At 43.8% G+C, this 13391-nt stretch overlaps 1 protein-coding gene across 1 annotated transcript in view; it reads right to left on the bottom strand.

Annotated features, from left to right (window-relative positions):
* Positions 1 to 6903: 6903 nt before the first annotated feature.
* Positions 6904 to 13391, bottom strand: part of CDK15 (cyclin dependent kinase 15) — a 36842-nt gene continuing 30354 nt past the window's right edge. The window contains exons 11-12 of the mRNA XM_074593845.1: positions 12382 to 12521; positions 6904 to 7013 (exon numbers count right to left, since the gene is read on the bottom strand). Coding sequence (XP_074449946.1) covers positions 6904 to 7013; positions 12382 to 12521 — 250 coding nt within the window. The remainder of the gene's footprint in view (positions 7014 to 12381; positions 12522 to 13391) is intronic.

The raw sequence follows: 13391 nt of genomic DNA, 5'->3' as shown, positions 1-13391 counted from the left end.
AAGCTGTGTATGCCTCTGCATAAGCACATTCAAACCTTAATTTTAATTAAAATTATGTGCATTACAGCTGTATCTCTTGTTCTCTATGGGAATTGAGTTTGAGAAGGTATTTGCCTAATAGGAAAACAAAAAAACGTGGTTAGCATGTAAAGTGAACTTAGTGGGGTTCCAGGGTACTTCCGAAGGAGAGCCTAACAGCTTTGATTTCAGCCAGGCCCTGTCTGTCCTGGGACGGGGCTGAGCTCTCTCGCATGACCCTGTGATCACATTTGCCTTCCTTGTCTCACCGGAAACTCCCCGTGGGTTCCCCAAGCCTATGTGACATTAGAGCCATGAAAAGTTTTCTGATATAATTATAAGGAGATATTTTTTATGGTTTTTTCTTGCCAGCCAGGAATGAGATCTGGCCACCTTCGCCCCCACGTGTCTCTACACCCACTCAGTTCCTTTGTGTGTCCCTTTTGTTTTTCTCCTAGGAAAGTTTCTATTAAAATGCAGGAGATTCTTTTGGAAGGTCCAACGTACCCACACTAACACTGAGCCGCTGCTTTAAAAGTTTCATAAGCAATCCATGAGTGGTGTTTTTTTTTTCCCCACAATAACAATAGTGAAGTGTCAAAAACCTCAAGCTCCTGTTATCAGAGGCAGAGTCTAAAACCCATTTCTCAGCCTGTTTTCTCTTCCTCACTCCCAAGTTGTCAGATGCTGTGACACGGCTCCATCACGCCACGGCTAGCAGTCCCAACAAACAGAAAATGATTTCCAACTGGCAAACACGCTGTTTACTTTCCAGAAAAATTGCACTTTCCCATCTGACAGCTGATCAAGGGATCTCCTGCTGCTGTCAGCATGAAGAAGTGTTTAAACACACGGATGGAAGTTTAAACATTTTCTCATTATCACAGAATAAAAAAAAAATTAAAAAATAATAAAAAAATAAAGGCATTGAGACTCTCCGACCACCTGCTGTGCCGGTAATGAAGCAGTGTCACATGACCAGCCGGCGAGGACTTTTATCTCTGCCCCAATATCATTACTGAAGTGACACCTGTCACATGACCCGCATCAGGGCTTTCATCTGGGCTCCCCAAATGCAGTTCTGGCTCGTGAGGGGGATTTTCCTGGCACTTTTTTCCCCCTTTAAAAAGCATTGCCCGCTTGCGCCATTACAGACAGGGGTTTGCAAGTATTAAAAGTCCTTGGATTTTTTCTTGGGGATATGTAATTTGGCCAACAAACTTGCTCTGGGATGAAATAAAACAGAGAATCTTGGCCAGGGAAAGAAGTTATTTCATTTACTTCAAGATGTTTTTAAAGCAAATATTTAAGTCTGCTGTTAAACTCTCTTTACATAAAAGAGGATGTTAAAGGATTTCGCCAAAATCTCAGATTTGTTTTTAATTTTTTACTAGGTGGTGAGAAGAAATAGTTTGATGACCCTCGAGCACAATGGTCTCCATTTACATGCATTTCATAAACTCTTACCTGCTTTACCAAGGCATCCTACCTCTGCCAAGAGAAAGTGTTTTCTGGAAAAAAGGAAAGGTCAGTCCTGCAACTCGCTGCCAATGTCTGGGATATTTTGTGAGGTCTTCAACAGCAAACACCTAGATTTGAGATGGGCCCACATACATGATTGCAGTACTGAGCACTTATTCACCAGAACCTGTTCCGTTATTACCTCAAAACAGAATATCAAACACCCAGATGTGACAGGGCATGACCACCCACATGAACTAGACGTGAGCAGGTTGGAGATAAGAGAGTCTGAACTTCATGGCTTTTTCCTGCTCCTCCTTTCCCACTCCGCACTGAGCCATGCATGAAGTCTGGTACTTCTCTGACCCCTTCATAATTTGATTCAGCTTACTAAAGCAATGAAAAACCAACCAAACAAAAGAGTTAATAGTTTTCCACCTGTTTAGTGAGTTAAATCAGCTCATCAAGGGCTTAGAAAAGTGCCAGAAAGCAAAAGAGAGACTGTGAAACTGGAAGCAGGGAGGGAAATGGAAAAGCAGGACTGCCTTTTTGGGCGGCACTAGCTTGGTACATGAATTCAGATGAGTTTCTTGTTACCTAGTCTTCCTGACCCATTGCAACCCTACGTCCATTCTTGCTGAGAGCTGTTGCCCCTGAGATTGTGCAGGCCAGAGGATGGAAAATCTCCTGAGTCAGTACTCCTGATGTAACTAGTATTCCCTTTAGTTTGGGAGAGGAGTGGCTGTGGGGCAATTTCTCTCTCTGATCTGGCATATTTAAGGCATCAGGCCTCCAATGTTGAGTTAATGAACAGAGGAGTTCTGGACTGTAGCACATCCCTTCACCTGGGTCTTCCTGGCTTTCTGCCCTTCCAGATACAGAGCTAGAGGGTATCATTGGGCCATTTGGCAATATAGCATAAGAGCTTTGGCCATTACGGGGTAGCAGCTATGTAAAAGAGCAGCCATTCTCTCTGCTGCTCTAGGGCAGAAGAAATTTACAACTGGTGTTCTGGATAGACACCATGAGGAAAGTGACTCATTTCCCATCATTAGATCCCTCATTGCCCATGCATAACAAATCCTTTCATTTAACATATCTTGAGCATTTAGTGGCTCCCAATTAGGAGCAGACATACAGCCATAACCATCCCATGGCAGGCATTAGAGATCCTGCTTCTTCTCAGCTTTTAGTCCAGCCATCTCCAAGAGTGCAAAAGGAATGCAGAATTCCCCTGTCCTAACTTGGACATCATGCTCTGAACATGCATATGACAATGCAGTGTAACTCAGAAATGGAGAGCTATCTTCTACCTATGTAGACAGTCGTTCACTTTATAAAAGCTTCTTATTTGTACCAGTTCTTAGAAGCTTCTGCAATGCAACAGCCAGTGACAGTATGCTTAAGAACTGTTGTTTTTCTCCTAAAAGGGTTCCAAATGCCCTTCTCTCCACAAATAAACCTGCACATGGGAAGCTGACACAGATATACACGCCTAAATAGAACTCGACAGGATACTCTACTCTGATCTCACTTAAACTGCTGTGAGGTCACTGTAATATTATTCCAGATTCATTGCAGAGCAAATGAAAGGCAGAAGGTCCTAATATTGAGACAACTTTCTGTTCAGGATTGCAAAGGGAGGTCAAGCATTCACACTCACTTTGACGATGGCTGGTGTTTGGGAGATCTAGGACCACTCAATCTAGAGGTAGAAAGCCTTTTGGGACATAGGTTGCCTTTTCATCAAGGCAGAGAAATTTAAGGACTGTCACGTAATATGAGGAGTACCTCTTGTCCTCTTAACTGAGCAGTGCCTGCAGATAGTCTGTGCGTTCTTTTACATAGCTAATCCATATGTTACTGCAGTTATGTCTATAGCAAGGACAAAGGGGAATATAAACAGTTGTGCTGCTTCCCGTCCAGATCAGGTCCAGATCTGCAGTGTTTGGTTAGCAAACAATGGACTGGGGTGGGGCTGGAGATGTAGCTCCCTTACACTAAAATCTCACCAGTCTTTCTATGGCTGCCGCCCATTTCTCTGGTGTTTCCCCATAGCTCTATGACTGGTTTTGTTCCAATGCCTCAATGCTCTGCATAATTCTTGCTCAGAGACGTTCTCCCAGTCATGCCAGTGAGGCTACTTGGATGAATAAGAATTATTCAAGAAGGTTTGCATGCCTGCTCCTTAATGATTTATCTTTATCTTCCTTTTCTTCCCAGATCTACTGTAAGGTTACACCGAGGCTTCTGGTTTCTGATGTCCCAGAGCTGAGAAAAAGTATCACAGATAAGTGAAACCAATCAGACTAGTACATGGACACAGTAAGTTACTTGGTTTCCCAGTTCTTCCAGGAAAAATTCAATGAGAAATTTCACAGTAACTGTAGTTGGGAAGAGCTCTCTGATTTCCCCATGTATCCTGATCAGCACTCACCTCAGATTAGCTTGCTTTCTCATAGTCTGTCAGCAGCCCTGAGATCAAGGAGATTAAAACACCCTGGTAACTCATTAATGAGCCAGTACTCTCTGCAACAGCTGGACTAAAAATGGCCCGTGTTTGTCTGCATCTTAATTCTTTGCCATCTCCCCTCTGCTCATCAACACCTGCACACATTTGGGACCCAGTATAAGAAGACCCTTGAATTCAGCTCTAAGCAACCAGTCTGCAATGCACATGTCTAATGCTCTGCTGGTGTGGAACCAGTATGCTGGTAATCCTGTTAGTAATGGCAGAAGCTCCCTCTAGGAAATTATAACAAATAGTCTTAAACAATTCCTTTTGTTGACAACTTTATCCAAGAAACCATCTTCCCTGGAGACTTCACTCAACTTTTGACTAATCCCTCCTTCCCTCAGGAGCTCTTTTGTTGAAGGAGATTGTAGGCAAACCCCAGGAATGACAGGTCTCTCTAAGCCTTGGATCAGCCTCTACATTCTTTCAATTGTCAGTCCCCATCTGTCCTGTTTGTACATCGATCTTCTGGTCCAGGGATCTCTCTATTAAGTGACACATGGTTGAGTTTATTCTGCAAGTCCAGTGTCCAGACTGTGCTGTTACATCTTCGTTGCTAAGTCAATCTTTCTGACATTGCTTTCTGAAAAACAAAAGGCAGGACATCTGCACCATTTCATTATCTTCTGCTGAAAGGTGATTTTTAAAAATACTGTCTGTCCACCCCCTCCCCTCGCCCCCCCCCCCCGCCATTCTGTCCTTGTTTTATGCTCCCAAAGATTTTGCTGTTGCAAAAGAATTCTGTTCTGTTAGGATAAAAATCCGTGGCCTCAATTCTGAATCAAAAGGAAAAATAAATCCTAATTCCAAATATTCTGCAGGGCTAGTGACTTCAGTTACTTTGCTTGTTAACAGTTGGTTTAAAACAAGCTCTAATTTTCCTGTAGATTCAACTACACTTAGCTAGTACAGCAGCAGGTACATATAAGAGGCCCTGTATTATTTATCCACGTTTTGAGAGACAGCAGAAGAATGGAAGCAGATTCCAATGATCCATATGTTCCTCCTCAGCAGGTAGAGGCAAAGAGGTGAAATAGGGTAGAAAATGGAAGTATTGGCATGGAGTGTATATCACCCTGGGATAGATGCTTGGCACTATCTCTTTCCTTCCTGAAACCAGAAGGAGAACAAGGAGGAGACTGTAATGATGTTTTCTTCCTCGCTATGTCACTTAAGGCCCATGGATTCATGGCTGAGCCTGGTATGTTTAGTTTTTTGGTTTTGTCTATTTTTGTAACTTAACTCAGGTTGGCCAATGAAGGAAGGCTGGCCAGTTTCATTATGTTCCCAGGAAATTCCATTCTCTCATGTGCCAGCATGAGGCTGTTGTGCTTTAGATGCCTATCTACCTCTGATTAGACTTGAAAAAACATACATAACCCCCTGCTTTCCATTGGTAGCCTATTAAAATGACAAAAAAATTACTGTTTCATTTATAACCTTGCTTGCATGTCTGAATCCAGATGCCTTTTTTAAAAAGAGAATTAATAATATGAACACCATCACTATAGAATGTTTTTCCTGTAATGAAGTGCAGAAGAAATGTTGAGTTGACATTTTGTTTAGTATGTTTTGTAAGCAGCTTAAACAAAGGGACACAATCACTTTGAGGCCAGGTTAATGTTAAAAAGAAAAAGAAAATGTTTAAGAGTATCTCCTGCTATTTCCATGGTTTCACTATTTTAAATTATATATTTGTGACATACTCTCAAAATCAGTTAAAACTGTCCAAATCGAAGTTCATTGAACACTGAAGCATGAGTGCCCTCCTCAACTGAGTTGTCCCAGAAGCCTTAGTGGAAGTGACAGCCAGCTTTTTTGGCAGGATTAGTTCCTCTCTGATGACAGAGAGGGAGCAGCCACCCTGTCTGCACTTAGCTGAGCAGGTGAGCAGAGAATGTATTCGGGCTGCCTCCAAAACCCAATCTGGCCAGAGCGCTGGCAATGTCAGGTCCTTCTCGAAAGGACTCAAGGCTGCCCTGTCTGCCTGCTGTTGTCTACATGATGAGGACAGATGGGGTAGAGAGAGGCTGTGAGACCAGGCACTGAGTGCTGGGACCTGATCCTATAGCAGATACATGCCATCTACACGCATTTGAAAGCACAGACGGGAAGCTGAGGTTTGTCCTGCTATCACAGCTAGGTTGCCTCTTAGCTTGGCAAACAATAAGACAGTCAAACTGATTTGGCCTCAAGATCACTTTCTAAGTCTGCCCTGCAAGCACAGACCCAGCCGGTGACACTGACTGGACACATGCTGTTAACAAATGCACAAAGTAAACAAAGAGACAGGATATAATAAAAGAATATTTTCTGGTAATTTCTTTCAATAACAGTGATTTTAAGTGATCTTTTGGTCTTCTGTAACAAAAAGGACATGGAAAATGTTGATGCTGAAGCATCGTTTTGAGGTGTGTCTTATTAAAATACTGATTAATTAAAACCAAGGATGTTACAAGCTAAGGAGATTTTTGCCTAGCTCTGCTTAGGTTCCATTGCATGTGAAACCAAAACAAGCAAGCTATAAAATGTGAATTCAATAGACAAGGACAAAGGCAAACAAAGCAATTTTGTCAGTTTAAGCAACGGGGAAATGAAGCAATATTTTGACTGTGGAGGCATCAGAGGAAAGGGCAGTGGTCTGAGGCTTGGCAATATGAAGAAACAGACCCAAATCTCTCATGATACCACTGAGCATTGTGCACTGAGGGCCACTGGCTTGCTGATTTCTTCTCTCTGAATGTGAGATTTCCCACTTTGTCCACAGCCTGGGATGTGGTCATCCAGCCCTGGGTATCAGTTCTGTTTTCCCATCTTCAATACAAAAAGGAATTAATGTGCTAAGGATGACAGGAGCAGCTTTGACAGTGGGAACTACATGCTTACCCAAGAATTAGTCAATCTGCTTTCTACCAAAACTTGCTTGAACCTCCTGAGAGATGGCCTATTCGGTAAGAAGCAAACAGGTCACAGATTTCAGGTTGCAGTCTCACTCCTGGAACTGTGAGCACTGATTGTCCTGTGGAAAAATCAGGTTAAAGAGAAAGCTGCAGAACGGCCCTTTCCTTCACTGTGCTACTTTCCGAATGCTCTCTGTGACATTAGCCACAATATAAACTAATAAAGGATCCTATTTCTCACAGCTCTGTTCCTTCTGATTTTTATTGGAAAATGATTTCTTTAATCTAGGCACCCTTCTCTAGAAATCTCATCTACAGTTTCTTTTCTTTTTTATTTTTCGTTTCCTTGGAGCAACCAGCAAAATATTATTTGGTAGAACGGTGGTGGGAATGCAACCCACTAATCAAAAGGATTCAAATGGATCTACGCACTGCCAAGCTCTCTCCTTCCCACCCAGTGGAGGGGGGAAAAAAGAAAAAGAAAAAAGAGATAGAGCGAAGGCACGGAGCTTCTCTCCTTCAGCAATCTCACAAATGCAAAACCTTCCACTCCAGTGACTCCTCATTAACTTACCAAATCTGACAGTCTAATTATCGTAGCTGCTTCACGCTTAGAATAAATAAATACTAAAGTGGGTGTTTAAAGAAATTGAGCAGTGAAATTCAGTCATCTAGACAGTCAATAGAGAGAGAGTTTATTTTAAATTTTTATATTCTTATGTATTTATATCATTTTAGGAAAGATAATGAGATAGTTGTCTTTCAGGCTAATTGAGTTCCTAGGCTCATGGTTGCTTGCTGTCACAATCTCAAACTTAGCTTTAACTTTTGTGCCTTAGAAATCTGATCACTACATCCCTATTTGCTCTTTTCTGCTGATAACTGGGTGAAGGCAGAAGTGCACCTGAGGATGGCAAATGACTACAGGGGAGTTCCAGTCCAGATGTCTTTCACAGCAAACAAGACAACTAAATCTTCTCAGATTTGCATTTAAGAGTGTTAAAGGGAAAGTGGAAGTTAAAGAAACCTCAGATATAACTTGCAATTAGACAAAATACGGAAAAATGTCTGCTAACCTCTGATGCAATAACGTCTGCCTCCATGAAGGGTGTTAACAGCGCTCCCCCCAAGAGCAGTTCATCTCCTTGAACAATAAGACCTTTATAGAGATCCTCTGGCCTGAGATCAATGGGATTCAGAGCATTTGATCCATGTCTGTAGGACTTTGTTTCCACAAGTCATGTGGGACAAACTTTGCGCCAGTTGTGCTTTTGCAAGAGCACGAGCTGGGGAGTGAGCAAAGGAAACCTTCCTTCTTTTCCCATCTTCCCCTTTGCCCTGTGCTCCTAAATGGGCCCAGCACCTGCGAGCATGATGTCTGCTCCGGGCCAGCGACAGGGGAAGAGCTTAAGCAGGGCAGCATTTCCAGAGGCCTGTGCCCTTGGCACTCATCCACTGTGATGTTGCAATGGCTCTTTCCTAGGGTGGTGGCTTAATAACATAATACAAAATCTGAGTGTCCTGTCAGTATTTACACAAGCAGACCTTCCACCACGGTGGAGACTGGGCCAGCTGAAGTGAGGGATGTTTTTCCTGAGTTAAGTGAAGATGTGCTTTATCACCTCACAGAAAAGACTGCTTTTGGTTCAGGAATGACAGCTGATTTGCTGCTCCACACCAACTTTGTTTTATTCCCTTATTAAGACACATTATAAACCAGATTCATACACCTGGTGGGAACTTCACTTTCTAGGTGTCTGTATCTGATTTGCAGAGAAGGAAATCCATTTGCTGTATACAGACGTGGCAAAGCACAGAGGTAAAAAAATGTGACTATATAAACCTTTTAGCTATGTAGGAGAACCTAGGGAAAGCAGCCAACCCAAACAACATGTCCATGAAAGTCATCTCTTCTTTATATGTGCCCTGTGATAACATCTACCAGCACTGGCTAATCCCAGCAGTTATGGGATTTTTGGTAGGCAATGGCTTGCAGCCTTAACCTCAGCATTGCCTACATTCGCTTTGCATTAGTTTAGACAGAACAGGCATTTAAATGACAGTGCTCTGTCAACACCAAGCCTCCCTCCTCCTCTTTGTCTTTGAAAAGCTGAATAGCGGGCTGTTTTAGGAGAAACAGTACAGTGTCATCACCACCTGGCACACTGGTTTTGAACTGCTGGAGGGAGACCAGAGATGACCAGAGACAACCAGAGACCAACCGTACCCAAAAGGAGTAAGTCTCTCCTAGTCAAAGCCAGGATCACATTCACTCAACACACAATCCTCCTCACGGAGCACAAATTGGACTTGACTAACTGCTGTGCCGATGGTATGCCCAGGGTCAGATGTCTCCTGAACTGTGAGAAAGGCCTATACTGTGCCTGGACATCAGTCCGGTGAGGACAGGATCTGAGGTGCCAGCTCAGGCATCCCTGGCCCACATGCTGGGGTTGTTTGGCCAGAACTCTTCTTGCAATACGTTTTCTTGGGAGCACACTGATACTAATCCCAAATCCCACTGCTCACCTTCCCTGCTTGCGAGCCTGCTTTAAAGCATTTGAGGGCAAAAGAGAGGGAAAATAAACCAAATCTATAACTAAGAATAATAAGCTGCAATTGTTACTGTGTCTGACCTGTCTGACAGCAGAGTGAGATACCTCCTCAGAAGGCCCTTTGCACTTCAGGACTGACACTGAGTTGAGAGCACAGCTCACGCTTCCTTGATTCAAGGATCTCGTCTTTCTTCCAGGAGTGATTAATTGGACAGAAAACATTCTGCTTTAGCAGGTGGCAAAGGGTTAGACTGAAGTTTTATCAGAGCGGCTGTAGTGCAGGGCTGCACTGCACAAAGATAATTGTCTCAGGATTGGCTTAGGCCAGAAAAAGGACAGCAAATGCTCCAGTTTTACAAAAGGTCATCACTGCCACCCCTTAGGCTACTAGCCACACTGGAAGGAAACTGGAGAGTCCCATGCTCCTCTCTTTCGTTGCCATATCCAGATGTGCTGGTGGCGTGTAGAGAATTAAGGCCACCAAATTGATGACTAGGGTTTGAACCTAGGCCTTAGCAGTCCCTTGTAGCACTAGAGGCACAGGAGCGAGCAGCTGTAGGAGAGGCCCATCTCTGGATCAGCCACACTTGGGAACAGAGAGTCTTGCAGTGCAGGCTACTCTTTTTTTCTAGTGCTTTGCATCCAGATGGGCATAAGCAACAGCAGCCTGTTCCCCTCTGCAGGAGCTGACCACCAGGATGCAAAGAGCCCCTTGTTCCCTCTCCCCCTTCCCAGGGGCAGCAGCCAGCCTCTCGTCATTAGCATTCCCCTTAGTAATCAGAAACATGCTATTTGGAGGGGTACGTATCTTTGAAACACTGATTTCTACAATTATTTTTTCCCAGGAATTGACCTTTGAAAAACATCCTCTGGCTTCCAGCTTGTCATAGCAACTTATAAAAAGGGCAGTTATGGCTATAATTATTTCATAAAAATAGAAAAAAATTTCTTACGGGAACCTTTTATTTTTCCAAATGTTGTTTCCCACTTACTCTCTCACATACCTTGGGATCAACCCTGTCCTCCTTTCACCTTTCATCTCCAGCTCATTCTTTGCCCTTCTGCTTTAACTTTCTCCTTCAGAGGAGGATAGCCAGCATCCTCCAGAACAAAGTGGGAACAGAATATATTTTAAATCTGCACCATGTTATCATAGCAACCAGAATTTTAAAATTATACAGTTAAATTCCAAAATAGTGTGATGCCAAAATGACAAGAGAACAAATGTCTTATACAATTACAGGAATAGGGATGGCTACACGGGAAATTATTCAGAATTGCCTAATTTTTACAGGCTTAATGAGTCACTCATGAATATGGTCTTGCATGATCATACTGTACTTGTTTCAGCCCTATGCACTTTGATTCTGTTCCCAACACATTGGTTGCTATGATAACACCATGGAGTTTCCTGTCCACAAGGTACTTCTCGCCACAATATGGGGGATAATAAATATGGCTTGGTGCATAAACCCAGGTGAAATGAATCTGTCCCCTCTCTGGCAGCACGTTGGAGAGATTGACACGTTATGCCAATCTGTTTTCACATTCCTTCTGTTTCTCCTCACTCTCTCCCTTTCTCTCACATTGTCTGTCTCTGTACCTGTTTTTTTCCACACTCTCTCTCTCTCTCTCTCTCTCTCAGCACTGACACTTTCATCTTCTCCCTTGGGGATTGGAGATGTCACTGCGGGAAGTGCTTGTCCGCCTCTCCGGCAGCAGCAGAGCCCTGTGGCTTTGACAAACCTCATTTAATTGGGAGGAAGCCAGGAGGGTTTGAAAGAACTGAAACATCCACGAAACTCCTTTTATCAGGCATAATTTAAACTCTGCATGGAAAAAACCCTATATGTATAAAGAAAAGTCAACTTCCCTCCTGCTGTGCGTGCTCCCCTCCTCCCCCCCCGGCACAGGCAGGCTCCTGCGAGATTCCATCTTTTCATTTTTCTAAAAGTGTCAAAGTAGATTTGTGCTCTGTGGCTGGGTGAACAGAAAAGGAATGCAGATGTCTCTCACTCATGCACATACGCACAGAGAGCACCTTCTGAAGGGCGGCGGTTTGGGAGAGATGCTAGCTGGTTGCTCCTTCACTTGGGATGTGTCGCAGGAGCCAGAAATTAAGTTTTCAAATAGCTTGACATCACAGTGCAAGAAGGCTTCTTCTTAATTGCCCCTATCTTAAAAAAACCCAACAAACTAACTCATGTAGTGGGTGCCCAGGAGGCAATGGGGAGTATCAGGGCTCTCTGGCCTGTTGCCCAATAGGAGGGAGCTTTTTCCATTAAGGAACAGAACCGGTAGCTTGAGAGACCTGGTATTTATTGTCAGCTCAGGGCAGGAGACGCAGATCTGTGTGTATGCAGCTGTGTGCTTAAAGAGAAGGGAGCAAGGGAAGAAGAAAATAAAGCAGGTAAAACTGAGGGAGAACTGGTGCGACAGGGTATGGGGAACAGCTGTTGTCTCTGAACATCAAAAGGGAGCAAGAGGAGCGGTCCAAGGGAATTGGGGCTAGCACATCATTCTGAGCAGCTGGGAATTCAGGACATCAGGAGGGACTGGCATGTGAGTTACACTGAATATACAGTGTGAGCCAGCCTGAGGGAAAGCTCTGAGCCCCTGGGGTTACAGAATGGGGGAGAAACGACCTGTCAAAGCATATACACCTCCGCTTTGCAAATGTACCAGGGCGGCAGCCCATCCAGGTCCCCTTCTAGTGTTAACACCGTGGTCAAGTGAAAGAAAACAGAAAAACAAGCTGTCAAATTTGCAATGGGATGTATTTGCAGCATATGGGAGTGAGAAGGGAGGGCAGGCAGAAAAGAGAGAGAGATCTGGGTGAATGTCAGAGACTTTCAAAGTATAGAAGAAACCCATAATAATTGGCATGTGAATTAGCGCTTTCTTGGTGAGATGAAATCAAGAGTTAACTTACCAGCAGAAACCTGATAGAGCTGAGGAGGCAGAGGGCTGAAGAAGCCATGAAGAAGCGCATCTTGTGCAGAGATCCGGCCTCGAGGGAAGGCTGTAAGCATCCTGGAGGCCAAATCCTCTGCTGCTGTCATCCTGCTCAGCCTAGGAAAACAGGAGGAAAAATAGCGTAAGAGATGAGCACAAGCCAGAAAGCTGGAACCAGAACTTGACCCAGCCCTTCTCAGAGCTTGAGGCAGAGATAGTAGAGGGACACAGGGGAGCTGGATAAACCCATACCAGCTGTATAGCTTTCCAGGACTTTTGCTTTTCCATGTGAGTTTGATTATGTTGGAGTAGATGCATCCAGGATCTCAGCCTAAACTTATGTTTTCAGAGGAATTTTGAAAATAAATTGCTATTTTGTAAAAAGAAGGTTGCAAGTAAAAGGCAAAAAACTGCTGGGAAGACTGTATTTTATATGTCGTAACTGGAATATCAGAGGTTGGGGTTGCCAGTTTACAGTGACAATGCAAGTGAACAAGATAACCTGACTGGCCCACTGAGCAGACCAGAGATCAAAACTAAAAAAATAAAGGAAATACCGTTTCCCCTTTTCCTACTCTAGTACCAGTAGTGCAGCTGGTTGTAAAACGTGTTGGGGATTCATGGAGATGAATCTGTTTCTCAGGATGAGTGCTTAAAATAGATGTAATACACACATGCTCCATGCCTAGCAAATAGCAATGCCAAGTGGCTGCTTTCTAGAGGAGCAAACAGCTGGGGACAAGGAAGTGGAAGAGAGAAAACAAACCAACAAGGAAACAAATAAAAATAGTCATTTAGTTTTACAGCTTTTAGTTTGTTTGTTTGTTCTGATCCTGTTTCAGCATCAGGAGGCCCATCAGAGCCTGTTGTGCTTCCTCCCTCGGCCCCCACCAGTGCTTCCCCTCCAAGTGACATCAGGCGCCGGTATCCCCCTTCCCCTGCACTCCCCCTCCCTACACAGGACATTTGACATGCTGACATTTTCAT

The sequence above is a fragment of the Larus michahellis genome, chromosome 7, assembly GCF_964199755.1.
Source record: "Larus michahellis chromosome 7, bLarMic1.1, whole genome shotgun sequence".
Lineage (NCBI taxonomy): Eukaryota > Metazoa > Chordata > Aves > Charadriiformes > Laridae > Larus > Larus michahellis.
This window is presented reverse-complemented; position numbering and strand designations above follow the sequence as displayed.